This window comes from Sorex araneus, chromosome 3 (genome assembly GCF_027595985.1).
Source record: "Sorex araneus isolate mSorAra2 chromosome 3, mSorAra2.pri, whole genome shotgun sequence".
Classification (NCBI taxonomy): Eukaryota; Metazoa; Chordata; class Mammalia; order Eulipotyphla; family Soricidae; genus Sorex; species Sorex araneus.
Window position 1 is genome coordinate 96,481,837 of NC_073304.1, and position 14,409 is coordinate 96,496,245.

At 57.2% G+C, this 14,409-nt stretch overlaps 1 protein-coding gene across 1 annotated transcript; it reads right to left on the reverse strand.

The window, feature by feature from the left end:
• Positions 1-68: 68 nt before the first annotated feature.
• CHRNB4 (cholinergic receptor nicotinic beta 4 subunit) lies at positions 69-13,662 on the reverse strand. The gene is made up of 6 exons (XM_012933504.2): positions 13,570-13,662; positions 8,287-8,435; positions 7,080-7,124; positions 6,858-6,967; positions 4,777-5,746; positions 69-1,595 (listed from the first exon to the last, which is right to left on the reverse strand). The coding sequence occupies exons 1-6, from the start codon at positions 13,622-13,624 to the stop codon at positions 1,455-1,457; spliced, it is 1,470 nt and encodes a 489-aa protein (XP_012788958.1). The 5' UTR covers positions 13,625-13,662; the 3' UTR covers positions 69-1,454.
• Between the last annotated feature and the right edge of the window lie 747 nt (positions 13,663-14,409).

Consider the following 14,409-nt stretch of genomic DNA (forward strand, 5'->3'; position numbering starts at 1 on the left):
AAGCGTTGTGTTTAGAGAAAGAGACAACTCTCAGAAATTATTTTAAGTGATTTTATTTTAAAGGCATTCTTGACAGACAGGGATGTTTGTGTGTTTGATGTGTACTGTTTTAGGCTTGGGGTCTATCCCTGACACTGTAAAACTGGTGTGTGTGTGTGTGTGTGTGTGTGTGTGTGTGTGTGTGTATGTGTGTGAGTTGAGGGGTGGGAGGGCAATCTGAAAAGACTAAAGTAATAGAAAAATTAGAAGTTGTTTCCAGGGTGTGTGTGTGGTGGGGTGCCTGAGGGATGACGAGATATTGGGTACAGCTACTCCTGATCACATGACATGAACTGAAATTCACAAGGCTGTCTATCAAATCAATTTCATTGTAGGGTTATCTCAAAAAATGGATGGGAGGGGGGAATGTCCTTCAGCATTCCGCACATACTGAGTGGCTACTACAGACTGGGCACAGTGCATGGGGCAGTCTGGGCAACTATGAGGAAGGTGAGCTGGGCCCTAGTGTGACCTCAAACAGAAGGCGCTGACTGATGTAGTGCTGGGCGAGGTGGGGGAGCAGGGGTGGTTGTTCAGAGGAGTGTGGGGCACCCCAGTTTGAAGGAGGAAGAGGAGCCACTCACTCATTGAGCAAACATTGAGCTCCCACTGTGTGCTGAGCAAGCACCGACTGTGGTCCCACTGCATGCTGAGCCGGATCCTGGCTCTCCCCCTGGGTGTGAGGTCAGTTCAACACACCAGCCAGGAAGAAGAGCCATGGGTGTGGAGGAGCACAGAAAAGGTGGCATTCGGAGAAGGCTCTAGAAGAGATGATGGGGACAGCACCCCAGGAGAGGGGGCATGGAATGATGGGTGGCCCAAGGCCCCAGGGAGGCAGTGTCAGGAGAGGGGTGGGGGTGGGGTGGGGAATGTCAGCAGATGTGAAGGCTCAGAGCTGGGAAGGAAGCCGCCGGGGTGTGGGGGCTGAAAGTGGGGGTGGGGTGGGGTGGGGGGGCGCAGGCCAGCTCACAGTGGGCGCTGCCCTCTGCTGAAGAAAAGCCCCCTTGTACCAAGGTTTCCTGGGTCCCTCCAAGGCTCTGGCAGAGATTAGCCCAGGTCTGCAGCCTCACCCCCACCATGGGCACAGGAAGGGCTGTTGGCTGTGGCTCTCATGATTTTGGTCTCAGTCAGTGTCCACCAGGAGAAAGTGACCATGGGGGCTGGAGTGATAGATAGCACAGCAGGTAGGGCTTTTGCCTTGTACACGGCCGACATGGGTTGGATCCCCAGCATACCATATGGTCCCCTGAGCACGGCCAGGAGTAATTCCCGAGTGCATGCACCAGGAGTAACCCCTCTGCATCACTGGGTATTATCCAAAAAGAAAAATAAATTAATTAATTTAAAAATTAAAAAAAAAGAAAGTGGCCACCAACCTCTGCAGCACATAGCATCCTCCCCCACCCCAGGGCAGCCTAGGGCCCCTCGGGAGGTATGTGGGTCTGGAAGAGGGGGGGCAGGAAGAGTCCCCCGGTGCCGAGCACACACACCACCACGAACACCCAGAGGAAGAGCCGGTCGACAACCATGGCCACGTACTTCCAGTCTTCGACCACCTGCAGATAGGGAGAGCGGCTGATAGGGTGGGGGTACACCTCCTGGGACCCCCCTCCCGGCCTCCCCAGCCAGGACCTGCCTTTGCCCAGGCACCTTACTGACCACTTGGATAGGTGGCATCTCAGTGGGGGAATAGGAATGGTGTGGATCTGTGTCTCGGGGCCCCCTGCAGCGACCCTCAGAAAGGTTGGGGTTAGGACACCCCACACTTTGAGGGGGTGATCTGAACCTGAAACCAAACCAGATCATAAATGGGCCTGGGACTGGGGGTTTTCACCCAGTTCTCTCTTTTATTTGCAGCACAGTACCTCTCCCTGAGGTTCACCCCAAGGAACGTTGTGGGGGGGGGCGCGCCACAGAGCTGGGAAGGAGGCAGGGCCCTGGAGCCTGCAGGGTCCCTGGAAATCCTGCTGTTTAATTTGCTTAATTTGCTCAATTCAATCCTGTAATTAAGATTCCGCTTCCTCCTGCTGCATCATCTAGGTTTTCCTTCCCTTCACGGTCTCCCCAGAGCCAGCTGTGGGGTGTGGGGCTGGCAGAGCAGGGATGACACCCTGAGGTGGGGCCCCATCTGCTCCCTTGGCCTAGCAGAGGGGCCCAGGAATCCCAATATCTGGTGTGTCTACATGATCTCACTCGTCAGCCCTTGGAGCGGGGTGGGAAACCAGAGGAGTGGCCGGGCTTGCTGACATGGGCCATCCTGAGTGTTAGGGTCCATCAGCAGTGCCCCTCCACCCGTCACGGAATAATCCTGTGTCCCCAGGGCCTGCTGTATGCACATGTACACGCATGTGCCCCCAGACACACACACACACACACACACACACACACACACACACACACACACACAGAGCTGCCTGGCTGAGTGTTTAAGTGTGTGCTTGTGTGTGTGTGCGCGCACGCGTACGCACGTGCGCACGCAGATACACAACTGCCTTCCCCCTCTCTTTATATTATTGTGCTATTTACAGAGCCCAGTGATTCGCTAGGGAGCATGAAAGTGTTGAGATGAGAAATGAAACACAGGGGCTGGCTTTGGGCAGGGGTGGCGGCCGGTGGGAGAGCCAGGCCAGGGCCGGGGAGAAAGCCTCTCCTCTCCAGCAGCCTGAGGACACCACTAGCTGAGCCTGCAGCCTCACATCCGGGCGAGATGGTTTGAGGATCCTGCCTGGTGCTGGGCTCTGCCCAGCCCCTGCTGTGTGACCCTGAGCAAGGCAGAGAGCTTTGCTCGCTATGCAATACGAGAACCTGCCTCACTGCTGTGGGCAGTACTGGGAGAGCAGTGGTCGAAGGGTCAGCAGCAATGCGCTGGTTGGCTGGAGCTCACGGAAGCCCACCCTCGCAGTAACAGCCGGTTCTGCCTGGTTCCTTCCCCCAAGAGACTTTTAATTAATGGGGTTAGAACAAGCAGGAGGCCCCTGAGTGCCAAGGGGTGTGCAGGGCGCTGGAGGGGAGAGTTTGGGGCTCACGCTGCTCAGCCCGGAGTGCAGGAGACCAGCCTTCCTGAACCCCACTTGGGATCAGGTGGACCAGGCAACCCCTGGACACCTTCACACAGATCAAGGCTCTCCCCGCACAGCGCCCCCCCCCCACAAGGGTGGGGCTTGAAAACTAGATCAATCTGCAGCACCCCCAGCTGTATACGGACATTTGGGGCTCACCAGAACCAGAGCGGCAGGGCTGCTGCCTGGCTTTACTTGGAAAGAACAGCACGGAACGCTGGCCAGGAAGTGAGATCCGACTGTCCTCTGTGAGTGGAGCGTGCCCAGACGCCTCAGCTGGGTGCTGCAGATGTGGGGTAGCGGGCCCGGGGCCGTCGGCTGCCCGCGTCTGTAACCAACTTCAGGGTGCATGTGTGGTGCTGAGGACACCCCAGCGGCCAGGGGCGAGAGCCCACGGCCTGTTTTGCAGCTGTTAGCAATTCTGCGCTCTCCACGCCGAGGGGAGATGGCGCTTCTCCCATCGCTCTTTTCTCTCCCTCCGCCTTCCCCGGAGACTGGCCGGGGAGCTGGGGGTTGGACGGAGCAGCTGTTCTCCTTTCTCAATTTCTCAGGCAGCTCTCTGTGCTTTGAGCACTGGGCTGGCCGCAGCGGAGACGTGTGGAAAGGAGGATTTTTACATGCTGGTCTGTGAGACCCCTACCAGGAGCGCAGGACTGGGAAGTCTCCACCCCTCCCCACTCCATCCAGGCTCTGAGGCGGTAAACACCTCGTCCTCTGGAGCCTCACTCGCTCAGGGAACTTGCAGGAGTTCCCTCCACCCCAGTCCTAACTGCTTTGTCCTGTGGGAAATAACCCAAACATTAAAAATATATCTAGATATCTGGCGACTGTAGACATCCCATAAAAATATTACATATTGTATTGGCTATGATGATGTGTGAATAGATGTTTCTTGACCCTCTCAAATCTCTGGCATTTGCATGGACCCTTCATGAGCCTGATGGAGGATGGAATCCTTACACCCAGTGGCCTCGGGCAGCAGCCCCTTCCTTTGCCCCAAGGGTTATGGCTGCACCTCAAAGCTGGCTCCAAGGTCAGTGGAAGGTCTCAAGGTCAACAGGAATTGTGCCCCGCCCTTCCACCCCATGAAGGCAGACACCAGGGTCCCTCCAGGGGCTGAATCCTATGCTTGTTCCCTGCATCCTTGGGGGTCTCCAGAATGGAGCCTCCCCAACTCCCCTGCTTTTTCCTATTTTTTTTTTTTGCTCTTTGGGTCACACCTGGCGATGCACAGGTGTTGCTCCTGGCTCTGCACTCAGGAATTACTCCTGGCAGTGCTCCGGGGACCATATGGGATGCTGGGAATCGAACCCGGGTCGGCTGCGTGCAAGGCAAACGTCCTACCCACTGTGCTATGGCTCCAGCCCCTTTTTGCCTTTTTATTTCCTCGAATTCTTCCTTCCTTCCCAAGCTTCCTGGGGTCCTTGCTCAGAGCAATTGTGTTGGCCTGGGTCCTCATTTTCACAGTCTGCCTGTGGGGAGCCCCCAAATAAACAAAGGGAAAGGTCTTGTACATCTTTCCTCTCCATGCAGGAAGCTATAATAAAACCTGTTTTTGTTCCAGATTCCGTACTCTTTGTCTCACCTGGGTGGGGTAAAGGGAAGCCCCAGCCCCCTCCCACCAGTGAGCTGGGGGCACCCTGTAGGGGCACCCTGCAGGGGCAGGCCACCAACTCACACTCTGGTCTTGGTTGTCGCTCCGCATGTGCTGGGCAATGAAGTTGACGCCCTCCAAGGCCTCCTGCAGCTCCTCCTGGAACTGCCCAGACGATGGGAGTCGGCGGTCTCCGGGGAGCCCCTTAGCGGCCGAGCCCGTCGGAGACTTGGGAGCCGCAGAGGCAGGATTCACAAAGAACATGGAGTTGCCATAGAGGTGGGGGGAGCTGACAGGGCCACCAGCCTCGGCCCTGGCCGGGAGGGGCTGGGAGGGCTGGGGGCCGCACGGGGGGCTGCTGCCCGGGCGCTTCATGAAGAGGAAAGTGGGCAGCTGGTGCAGGAAGTAGCGCTGGACCCAGGGTGGCATGCTGTGCGTGCCGGGCGAGCGGTGGTGCACGTTGAGCACGCACACGGTGGTGACGATGGAGAAGGTGACCAGCACCATGGTGAACATGAGGTACTTGCCGATGAGCGGCACGTCCAGCGAGGTGGGCGGCACGATCTTGGAGATGAGCAGCAGGAAGACGGTGAGCGCCAGCAGCACGGAGATGCACAGCGTCATCTTCTCGCCGCAGTCGGACGGCAGGTAGAAGACCAGGATGGCCAGCGAGGTGATGAGCACGCAGGGGATGATGAGGTTGATGGTGTAGAAGAGCGGCTTGCGCTTGATCACGAAGTCATAGGTGACGTCCACGTAGCTGGGGTCCTGCGGGTTCACCGTCCTCCTTCCCGGGAGCTCCACGATGTCCCACTCGCCGCTGGGCGTGAAGTCGTCCATGCTGGCCGTGGGCGACTTGAGCACCATGTCGATCTCCGTGTGGTCGTAGGTCCAGGAGCGGAACTTGAGGGTGCAGTTCTGCTGGTCGAAGGGGAAGTGCTTCACCTCGATCTTGCAGGCGCTCTTGTAGATGGCCGGCGGCAGCCACATGGCACTGCCATTGGAGCGAACCACCACGTTGGTGTAGATGGACACCTCGTAGGACCCATCCGCACTGGGGCAGGGCATGAAGCAGAAGTCAGGAAACCCGTGGACCGGCCAGGCCTGTGCTCAGAACTCCCCAGAGTTCTGGGTCCCTCAGGAGGATCACAGCTCACTAACTGCCCTCCTGAACCCCTCTCTGATCCCAATTCCATGCCCTCCCAGAAAAGACCTGTTTCACCTGGTAAGTGCAGAGCAGAGAAAGCTCTATCAGTTTGGAGGCTTCATTTAAACCTAGTAATAGCCCAATAGGACTTATTGTCATTCCCATTTTACAGATGGGAAAAATGAGGTTCTGAGAAGTCCTGTGACTCCTGCATGGGTAGAATATGAGTAAGGAAGTATAGCTAAGGTTTTGAATTTGCAGGTGCTCTTGTAGATGGCAGGTGGCACCCACATGGCAGTGCCATTGGTTTTCTTGTTTTGTTTCATTTTGTTTGGGGGTGGGGGTTGGGTTACACTTGACTGTGCTCAGGGCTTAGTTCTGGCGGAGCTCAGGGAAACACTTGGGGTGTGGACGGAACTCAGGTTGGCCACATGGAGGGCAAGTGCTATCTCTCTGGCTGTACTATCTCTCTGGCCTCTGAATCTGGCTTTTGTCTTCATGCCACACGTGCTTGTCATCATCTCCTGCTTCTGCCGGTTCAAAGTCCCCCCCAGAAAGAGCCTCTCGAGCAACTTGCACTTTCCTATCACACCGAGACATAGAAATCCAGCAATACCCACAGCTTACACAGACGATGCAACTAAGCCCGACAGAGTGTGCAGGGCAGGGAGGACAGTGGAGGGCTGCGATACTCGGGGCCTGCTGCACTGAGTCAGCCCCGACCACTGCCCTCATTCCTCACATGTAACTAAGTGGATTCACTCCACTTGAATCCACTTACAAGCCCTGTGTCCTGGAAGGCAGCAGTGCGAGGACTCAGGGAGGGCAGGGGTAGACCCAGCATAGGAGGACACCTAGTGACCCAACTGCCCTGCCTCACCTTGGCCCACTTAAGTCTTGCAACATTCCAACAGAACTTATCATGTCCATTTTACAGATGGAAGAGAACAAAGGCTCGGGGAAGACTTGGTCAAGGGCAGACCCCCTTGGAATCGAGGCTGACTTATGCTACACTTACTTGTTGTACAGCACAATGTCAGGCAGCCAGAGGCGCTTGGCCGGGATCCTCAGGATGTTCACGCCCTCGTAGCGGGAGCTGTTCCACGCCAGGCGGTAGTCGGTCCATTCCTGGGCAGACAGGTGAGGCCGCGTCATGCTGGGGTGGGGGCAGACCCGCACCCCCACGGACCCGTCCAGAGGAAAGGCAGCTCAGGAGCGCTGGGATGCACGGGGCTCTTACCTGTTTCAGCCAGACGTTGGTGGTCATGATCTGCTCCCGCTCGTTCTGGGAAGGACACACCTGTGAGTTGAGATGCCCAGGCCTGCTTTCTCACACCTGTGCCCTGCGTTCTGGGCACACATGACCAACTGCAGCCTCACCAAGCATCTGTTGGGTGGCTCACAGGTACTTCTCATCTGGCCTCTTGGGAGGCAAAGCCCAGGGGTTCTCCTCACCTCAAGTGAGTTACCACACCATACACAACCTCCACACAACCCCACACAACCCTCCCACACCACACCCCTAGCAACAAAACCACCCCCACAACCCCACATATACCCCCACTCACACCCCACACACACCACACAGACCCACATAACCCCACACACACCTCATCCCACACAACCCTACATATACCCCCGGCACATATCACAAACACCACACATACCCACACACACACCACACACACTTCCAACACACACCGTACATATTCCCCTCATATACTCCCCGACATGCACACCACCTAATACACACACATACACACACACAAAACCCTGCTGGCCTGTTCGCTCCTTAGAGTGGCCGTGAATGTCCTGTTGCTTTAGAAATTGTAGTTAGAAGTTCTGTTACTTGAAGTCAAAGTCTTTCCATCAATCCAACATCTTGGATTTTCAGATGGCTTCAAACAGTGGAACTGGGATACACATGCAGGCCTGCCCCCCTCCCATTCCCCCTCCCTGCCCCCGACCGCCCTCGGCAGACTGAGCATACGTGAAGGCAAAGACAACATTTTGGAATGAAATTATAACTTGAGGCCAGAGAGACAGTACAGGGGTTAAGGTACTTGCCCTGCATTTGGCCAGTGTAGTTCATATCTGGTACCACCAGGAGTGACCCTTGAGTGCCAGGTCAGGAGTAAGCCCTGAGCACTGCCAGGTGTGGGCCCCACACAAAAGCAAAACAAAGAACCACGGCTCGGGGGTAGTGCTGGGATCTGCGATGCTGGCACCTTGCTAAGTCTCTGAAGAAGGGGAAAGATCAGATGCACAGTCTGGGGGCTCTTCCAGAAGTCTGGGCGATGCCAAGGTGAAAACTCCTGTGCCCTGAGTCCTGGCATGTGGCATGGCCACGTGGTCACTGTTTCTCCCAAGCCCTACTAGGCCTCTGAAGACCCTCCCCACTGTCGCCTAGCCCGCTCCCCGAGCCCCGGCAGGCCACACGCATGTACCACGCTGATGAGCTGCGCCAGGGAGAGCTGCAGCTGGATGGAGATGAGCTGGGAGGAGCTGGTGGCCGGGCGGATGAGGTTGTTGTAGCGGGTTTTGTTGAGCAGGTCATTCATGAGCTTCTCCTCGGCGTTGGCCCGGCGGCAGACCCCTGGGAAAAGCAGGGTGTCAGCCCCGTTGCGTGTGTCCAACTCACCCCCTGCTGCCGAGGGCCAGCTGGGGAGGAGAGCAGGCGCCCCCAGGCGGGCCGCTTCCCACGGAGGTCTCAAACTGAACATACCCCAGACAGAGCGCTGCCTCTTGACCCACACCACCCCTCGCCCCCTGCCCCCTCCAGCCCCTCCAGCGATGAGTAGCCCCAAACTGAGTATCTCCCCAGGTCTGTCTGTCCCCCTGTCTCCATCTCTAGCCCTGGTCTGAGCTCACTGCCCTGCTTTGATTTGTAGTGACCTCTTCCTGGTCTCCCCAGGGCCCCCCAACCTCGAAGGGTTCCAAGGCAGAGGGCGGATCCAACCCTGCTACATGATAGCCTCTGCCCTAGCCCTGATGGCTTACAGCCTCTCCCTGTGCCCAGACCTCTGCCTTCCTCCTCCAGGCGCCCTCCCTCCCTACTTCTATCTGTGGGCATCATCTTCCCACCCAGGAATGTCCCAGGGTCCTTCTTGACCACATGGGGGCTAAGGCCAGCCCGGAAGTGCCTCTCTCCTGCCCCCACCCTGTGCTGCCGGGGAGAGGTCACACACCAAAGACTGGGGGGTGTGGAGCTTGGGGGAGGTGATGCTTTCACTGAGGATTTTTGGGGGCTTACACGTGGTCTTCAGCATGCAATGCCCCTGTGGCGGCTAACCGGGGGCTGGGGGGTGGGGGTGTTCATTTGTCAGTAGGCTCCTATGCTAGAGCTTAAAAGGGTGTTTTCAGAGCCCTAGGCAGGGAGATGGTGCACATGGCAAGGTGCATGCCTAACATGCACAAGACCCTGCGTTTGATCCCGGACACTGCATCACTCCCTGAGCACCACAGGGTGTAAGCATGGTAGTCCCCAAGTACAACTGGGGTGCCCCGTAATTTCCTCCTCAGCTCCCACAAGCTCAAACCCACCCTTCTCTTCTACCCCAGATCTCTGACCATGTGGCTTTGGGGCCTTTGTCTTCACTGCTTTATAGGGAAGAAGGGAAGGTCTTGGGCTCCCCATCTTGTTTATTCTGGGATCTTGTGGGGGGGATGTCAGGGTTGGGTCAAGGCAGTGTCTTGGAGGGAGTGAGAGAGGAGTGAGGGCCCCAGAGAAGGAGAGACAGGGACAGAGATGGGGCTTGCATAGAGGAGCCAGTGCAGGTGCAGGGGCGGGTGGGTGAGGGAAGATGGAAGCTGAGGAGAGGGATGTCAGGGACTCTCACGACTCCCTGATGAGGTTCACCATGTTCTCCAGCCACTGCCTCTGCCTGGACAGGCAAGTACGAGCTGGGCTGGGGGGTGGGGGTGGGAGCTGGCTGAGATTAGGCCCCGGGAACAGCCACCCCTGCCCCCTCCTGCTCTTTCCAACTCGTTGCCCATCTGGAGCTGCGCTGTCTATTTCGGAGGCGGCGTGCAGGCTGCTCCCCTCCCACCTGCAGCGCTGGCCCTCAGGGGCTGCCCCGGGCGGGCCCTGCGGATGCTCGGCCTACATTCCCAGTCCTGCTCTCACCCCAACGGAGGCCAGCTGCAGCCCTGGGCCCCTCCCTGTCTGTCTGGTGCATGCGTGAGGGCGGTCCCATCCAGTCTGGGGAGAGGGCAGCAGTGGGATTGCGCCCACCCTTGCAGGGACAAGGGAGCTGTGGGGTGAGTCTGCAGTGCGCCGACCTTGCAGCACTGTGGGAGGCTGGCACCCACACCTCCACGGTGCCTAGCGCTGCTCAGGGACAACGTGTCCAGCCTCTCGGCCCTATCTGGCCCCAGTGGGCCTGGCCTGGCCGGTGGAGCAGCGGACCCAGAGTCGGGTTCTGAAGACTCTGTGGATAATTTACCAACTTTTCCCGAAGGCTGGAGGCAGTAGTGGCCCCAGGTGCCATGGGTGGGCGTTTTCTGTTGGTTCACCTAAGGGAGGGAGATTTGGGGGGAGGTGGGGCACAGTGATTTGTTTCTCCCTGGAAAGGAGGAAGTAGGTCAAAAGAACCTCTGATTTCCACCAACGTTCTACCTCGCAGCCGGGGAAGCTGAAATCAAAGAGAGAAAGGAACTTACTTAAGGGTCTCCCCCACTTCCCCCCATCAGCAGCATCTAAACTGGGTCTAGAAGTTTCTTTTATTTAAAAATTCTTTTTTAATCTTTATCTTTTTTTATTTGAGGAGGAATTAAAATTAATTTGGTTACTCCAGGAGGTGCTATTCCGGGATCTGTGTTCAGTGATCACTTCTACCAGTGTTCCGGGGAAGAGGAAGTGCCTGGGATCGAATCTGGGCTTTCTACACGTGAAGCCTGTGTCCAGGCCACTGAGCCGCTCTCTGATCCGAGCAGCCTCTCCAGGCAGAGACCCTGTGCCTTCTTGGTGCTCGAGCCCCCGTAAGGAGTCTGCCCCCAACGGGCATGTCCTGAGCCTGGCTGAGGGGTGCTCACACCTGAGTTTGTGTTTGGACTTGTACATGAGCATCTGAGGGCGGGGGCGGGAATGGCCAACAGCCTGCTGAGGGCTCCAGTCCACCATCCCCCATAACCCTCACAACACCCACTTGGGGGAAAGCCCAGAACAACAGAACAACGGGTGTTTAGAGTCTCCAATCTGCGGCTTTATGTCTGGGAAGTTCAGCAGGTTCAATAGATAAGGCCTCTCAGGGGTGGGGCCCAAGAATGGGTGGAAGCTTCTGGGGTACAATTGGAGTTGGAAATCCTAAGGGGTTGGGGGGGGACTTAACCAGGGACCACCACTAGGGGTCAGCCAGCACCCAGTGATTCTGATGAGTGGGCCACCAGCCTACCCTGGCTTCCAGGAAAAACTGCTCCCCAGCATTAAAGGGGTTAATGGCCAGAGAGGAAGCCACCCTAGGGTTCTAAACTGTGAGAGTGTGTACAGCCTGCAAAGGCACATCTGCTCTCAGAATCTATACGGGAGAACCAGGAACATAACACCAACTGTTTCGGAATGCAGACTACAGAAAGTCAACTAGCAACAGAATTGTCTTGGCCAAGGGCCAAGACATCTGAGGATGGCAGAGAAACTGATTTTCACTTGGGGATGGGGTTAGGGGTAAGAGGAGGTGGAGGGTCTTGGAAGGGAACAGATTTGCATTTGCTAAAAGGCAGCTCTGGGTTTTTCATTTTATTTATTTATTTTTTTGGTTTTTGGGTCACACCCGGCGATGCACAGGGGTTTTTCATTTTTAAGTAGAGTTTTTTAGCTTTTTTTCCCCCCCAAAGAATTTACCACACACAAAGCCATAGCTATTCCAAGCGAGTTTGAGAATCATCTGGATGGTCCCAGGCTCCATGGACGAATATTTCAATCCTGGGGGGTAGGGGTGGGGCAGGCAGCCCCAGGACTGTGCTTAAGAAACATTGCAACTGGCTATTAGAAAAGATGAAGTCGTGTAATTTGCATATAGGTGGATCAACATGGAAAGTATCATGTTAAGTGAAGTGAGTCAGAAAGAGAGGGACAGGGGCTGGAGCGATAGCACAGCGGGTAGGGCGTTTGCCTTGCACGCGGCCGACCCGGGTTCGAATCCCAGCATCCCATATGGTCCCCTGAGCACCGCCAGGGGTGATTCCTGAGTGCATGAGCCAGGAGTGACCCCTGTGCATCGCCGGGTGTGACCCAAAAAGAAAAAAAAAAAAGAGAGGGACAGACATAGAAAGATTGCACTCATCTGTGGAATATAAAGTAACAGAATAGGAGACTAATACCCAAAAGCAGCAGAGATAAGTACCAGGAGGATTACTCCACAGCTTAGAAGCCAGTCTCCAATGCTGGGGGGAAAAGGCAGCTCAGATAGAGAAAGGACTACCAAGTAAAGGGTGGTAGGAGGGCCCAGTCAAGATGGGAGATGCGGGCTGAAAGTAGACTATAGAACGAACATGATGGCCACTCAATACCTCTATTGCAGACCACAACACCCAAAAGGAGAGAGAGCAAAAGGGAATGCCCTGCCACAGAGGCTGGGTGGGGTGGAGGGGGCAGGGTGGGGGTGTTGGGAGGGATGCTGGGACCATTGGTGGTGGAAAATGGGCACTGGTGGAGGGATGGGTATTCATCATTGTATGACTGAGATGCAAGCACGAAAGTTTGTAAGTCTGTAACTGTACCTCATGGTGATTCACTAATAAAATTTTTTAAATAAATAAATAAATAAAAAGAACACTGCAACTGAAGACTGAGCTATAGAGCAGTGGGCAAGCGCTGGTTGGCCCGAGTTCCATCCCAGTACCCCATATGGTCCTCCTTAGCCCTACCAGGAATGACCCCTGAGCCGGGATAAGCCCTGAGCACAGCAGGGTGTGGCCCAAAACAAAAACAAATAAAGAAACACTGCAAATGGACATTCCCATGCCTGAGTCTGCACGTGTGGGTGCTCCCCCATGGCCCAGATGGGCAAACCGAGGCTGAGAGGGGACAAAGGACCCACCCAGGTTCACCCAGGACACACAGAAGCAGCTTCAGCCCCGCCTTCCAGCACCCCTGCCCAAACAGGGCCACCGGAGTGCACAGAACCAGCGTGGATCAGAGGGGAGGAGCAGAAAGCCTTGGGACCTCAGGTGGGGAAACTGAGGCCAGAGCAGGCGTTCCTGAGCACTCGCCGCAGAGATTCTCAGCCTGGTGCCAGAGACTCCAGGCTCCCGAGAGCAGCCACAGGGCGCTAGAGTGGGGTGTCCAGGCTGGCACAACCGCTGGGGAGGGGTAAACTGAGTTAGGGAGCCCTAAAAGTGTCTTTTCACCCTCACCCCCGCACAGTCTTCCCGGCTGGGCTAGTCCGCATCTCCACCAAAGCGAAACTGGACCTTCTCTCCTTGGGCAAGCGGCGGGTTTGCACCGGACCGGACCGTCTACACCTCACCCCTCCGCGCCAGGGCTGAGCGGAGTCGCGGACACCGCGGGATGCCCCCACCCCACCCCGCGCTACTCGGCCCAAAGGCACCCCAAAGAGAGCCGCTCCGCACCCCCAAACCTCGCAGACCCCACTGTCAGGCTCGACTGCGCCTCCTGGGCGGGTGGGCTCAGCCCCTCGCAGGCCGGGGTCTGGCCCGGACACCTCGTGGCGTCCCACCTGTGGCGCCTCCCCCCTGCCCACCTCCCCTCCAAAAAAAAAAAAAGAACTCACCACGCCCGCATAGAGCAACCAGGGAAAAAAGGACCAGGGGGTGCGCGCTCCTCATGATGGGTGGGGGTCGGGGCACAGCCTGGGCGAGCTCAGCGGGCGGATCGGGCGCGGGCAGCCGCGAGCAGCCGTGTGAGCTCAGCGGTGCCCAGTCCTGGGGTTCGCAGGGCGGCCCGGCAGGCACTAAGACCTAGCGGCGAACCCAGCCAGCGCTCAGCGTGATGCCACGCCCACGGGAGGGGCGTTGTCCTACGGGCCCAGCGAGGGGCCCTTGGGGGCGGGGCACGGGCGGGGCCGGCCCCGGGGGCGGGGGGGCGGGCCCGGCGCTTCTGAACCCAGGTACCTCTCCCGACCGTTCCCTTGAGGGCAGCGCATGCCTTTTGTGCAAAGGGGAGACTGAGGCAGGCGCGGGATCCCGCGGGCACCGTTGATGTACTGTAGCCGGGAATTCCGGGACTTCGTCGCCGTCTGATCTCAGGCTTTGCGGCGCTGGAGCAGAGCGGTGGCTCTCTGCGGATACTGCGCAGGGGCTGGTTAGAAAAGTGCGTGAAATTCGAGGAAGTGAGGTAGCGTCTAGGTTGGGTCCTGTGGAAGAGGGGACGGAGCCAGACGGGATGTCTCTTGCTTCCTTGGGACTTACAAGCACCCCTTCCTCGGTTAGATGGTCCTTCCTACGTTTTGTAGTCAGTACCATTCTCTTGGAGGTTGCGGGTGGGGGGCTCGCAGGATGGGCGTCCTCACCAGGGCAGTCTCTGAGCCTGGTCCAAGCTGGTGCCTCAGTTCAGGGTCTAAACCCACTCGACTGTTCGCGGAAATGGCTCAAAGGGCTGCTGCGATCATGCT

Coding starts and splice junctions, on each gene's coding strand:
- CHRNB4 (XM_012933504.2), bottom strand. CDS start 13,624: ATGAGGAGCGCGCACCCCCTGGTCCTTTTTTCCCTGGTTGCTCTATGC. Junction 7,125..8,286: donor TGGCGCAGCTCATCAGCGTG/GTACATGCGTGT, acceptor TGTCCTTCCCAG/AACGAGCGGGAGCAGATCAT. Junction 5,747..6,857: donor GACATTGTGCTGTACAACAA/GTAAGTGTAGCA, acceptor GCCCTGCCCCAG/TGCGGATGGGTCCTACGAGG.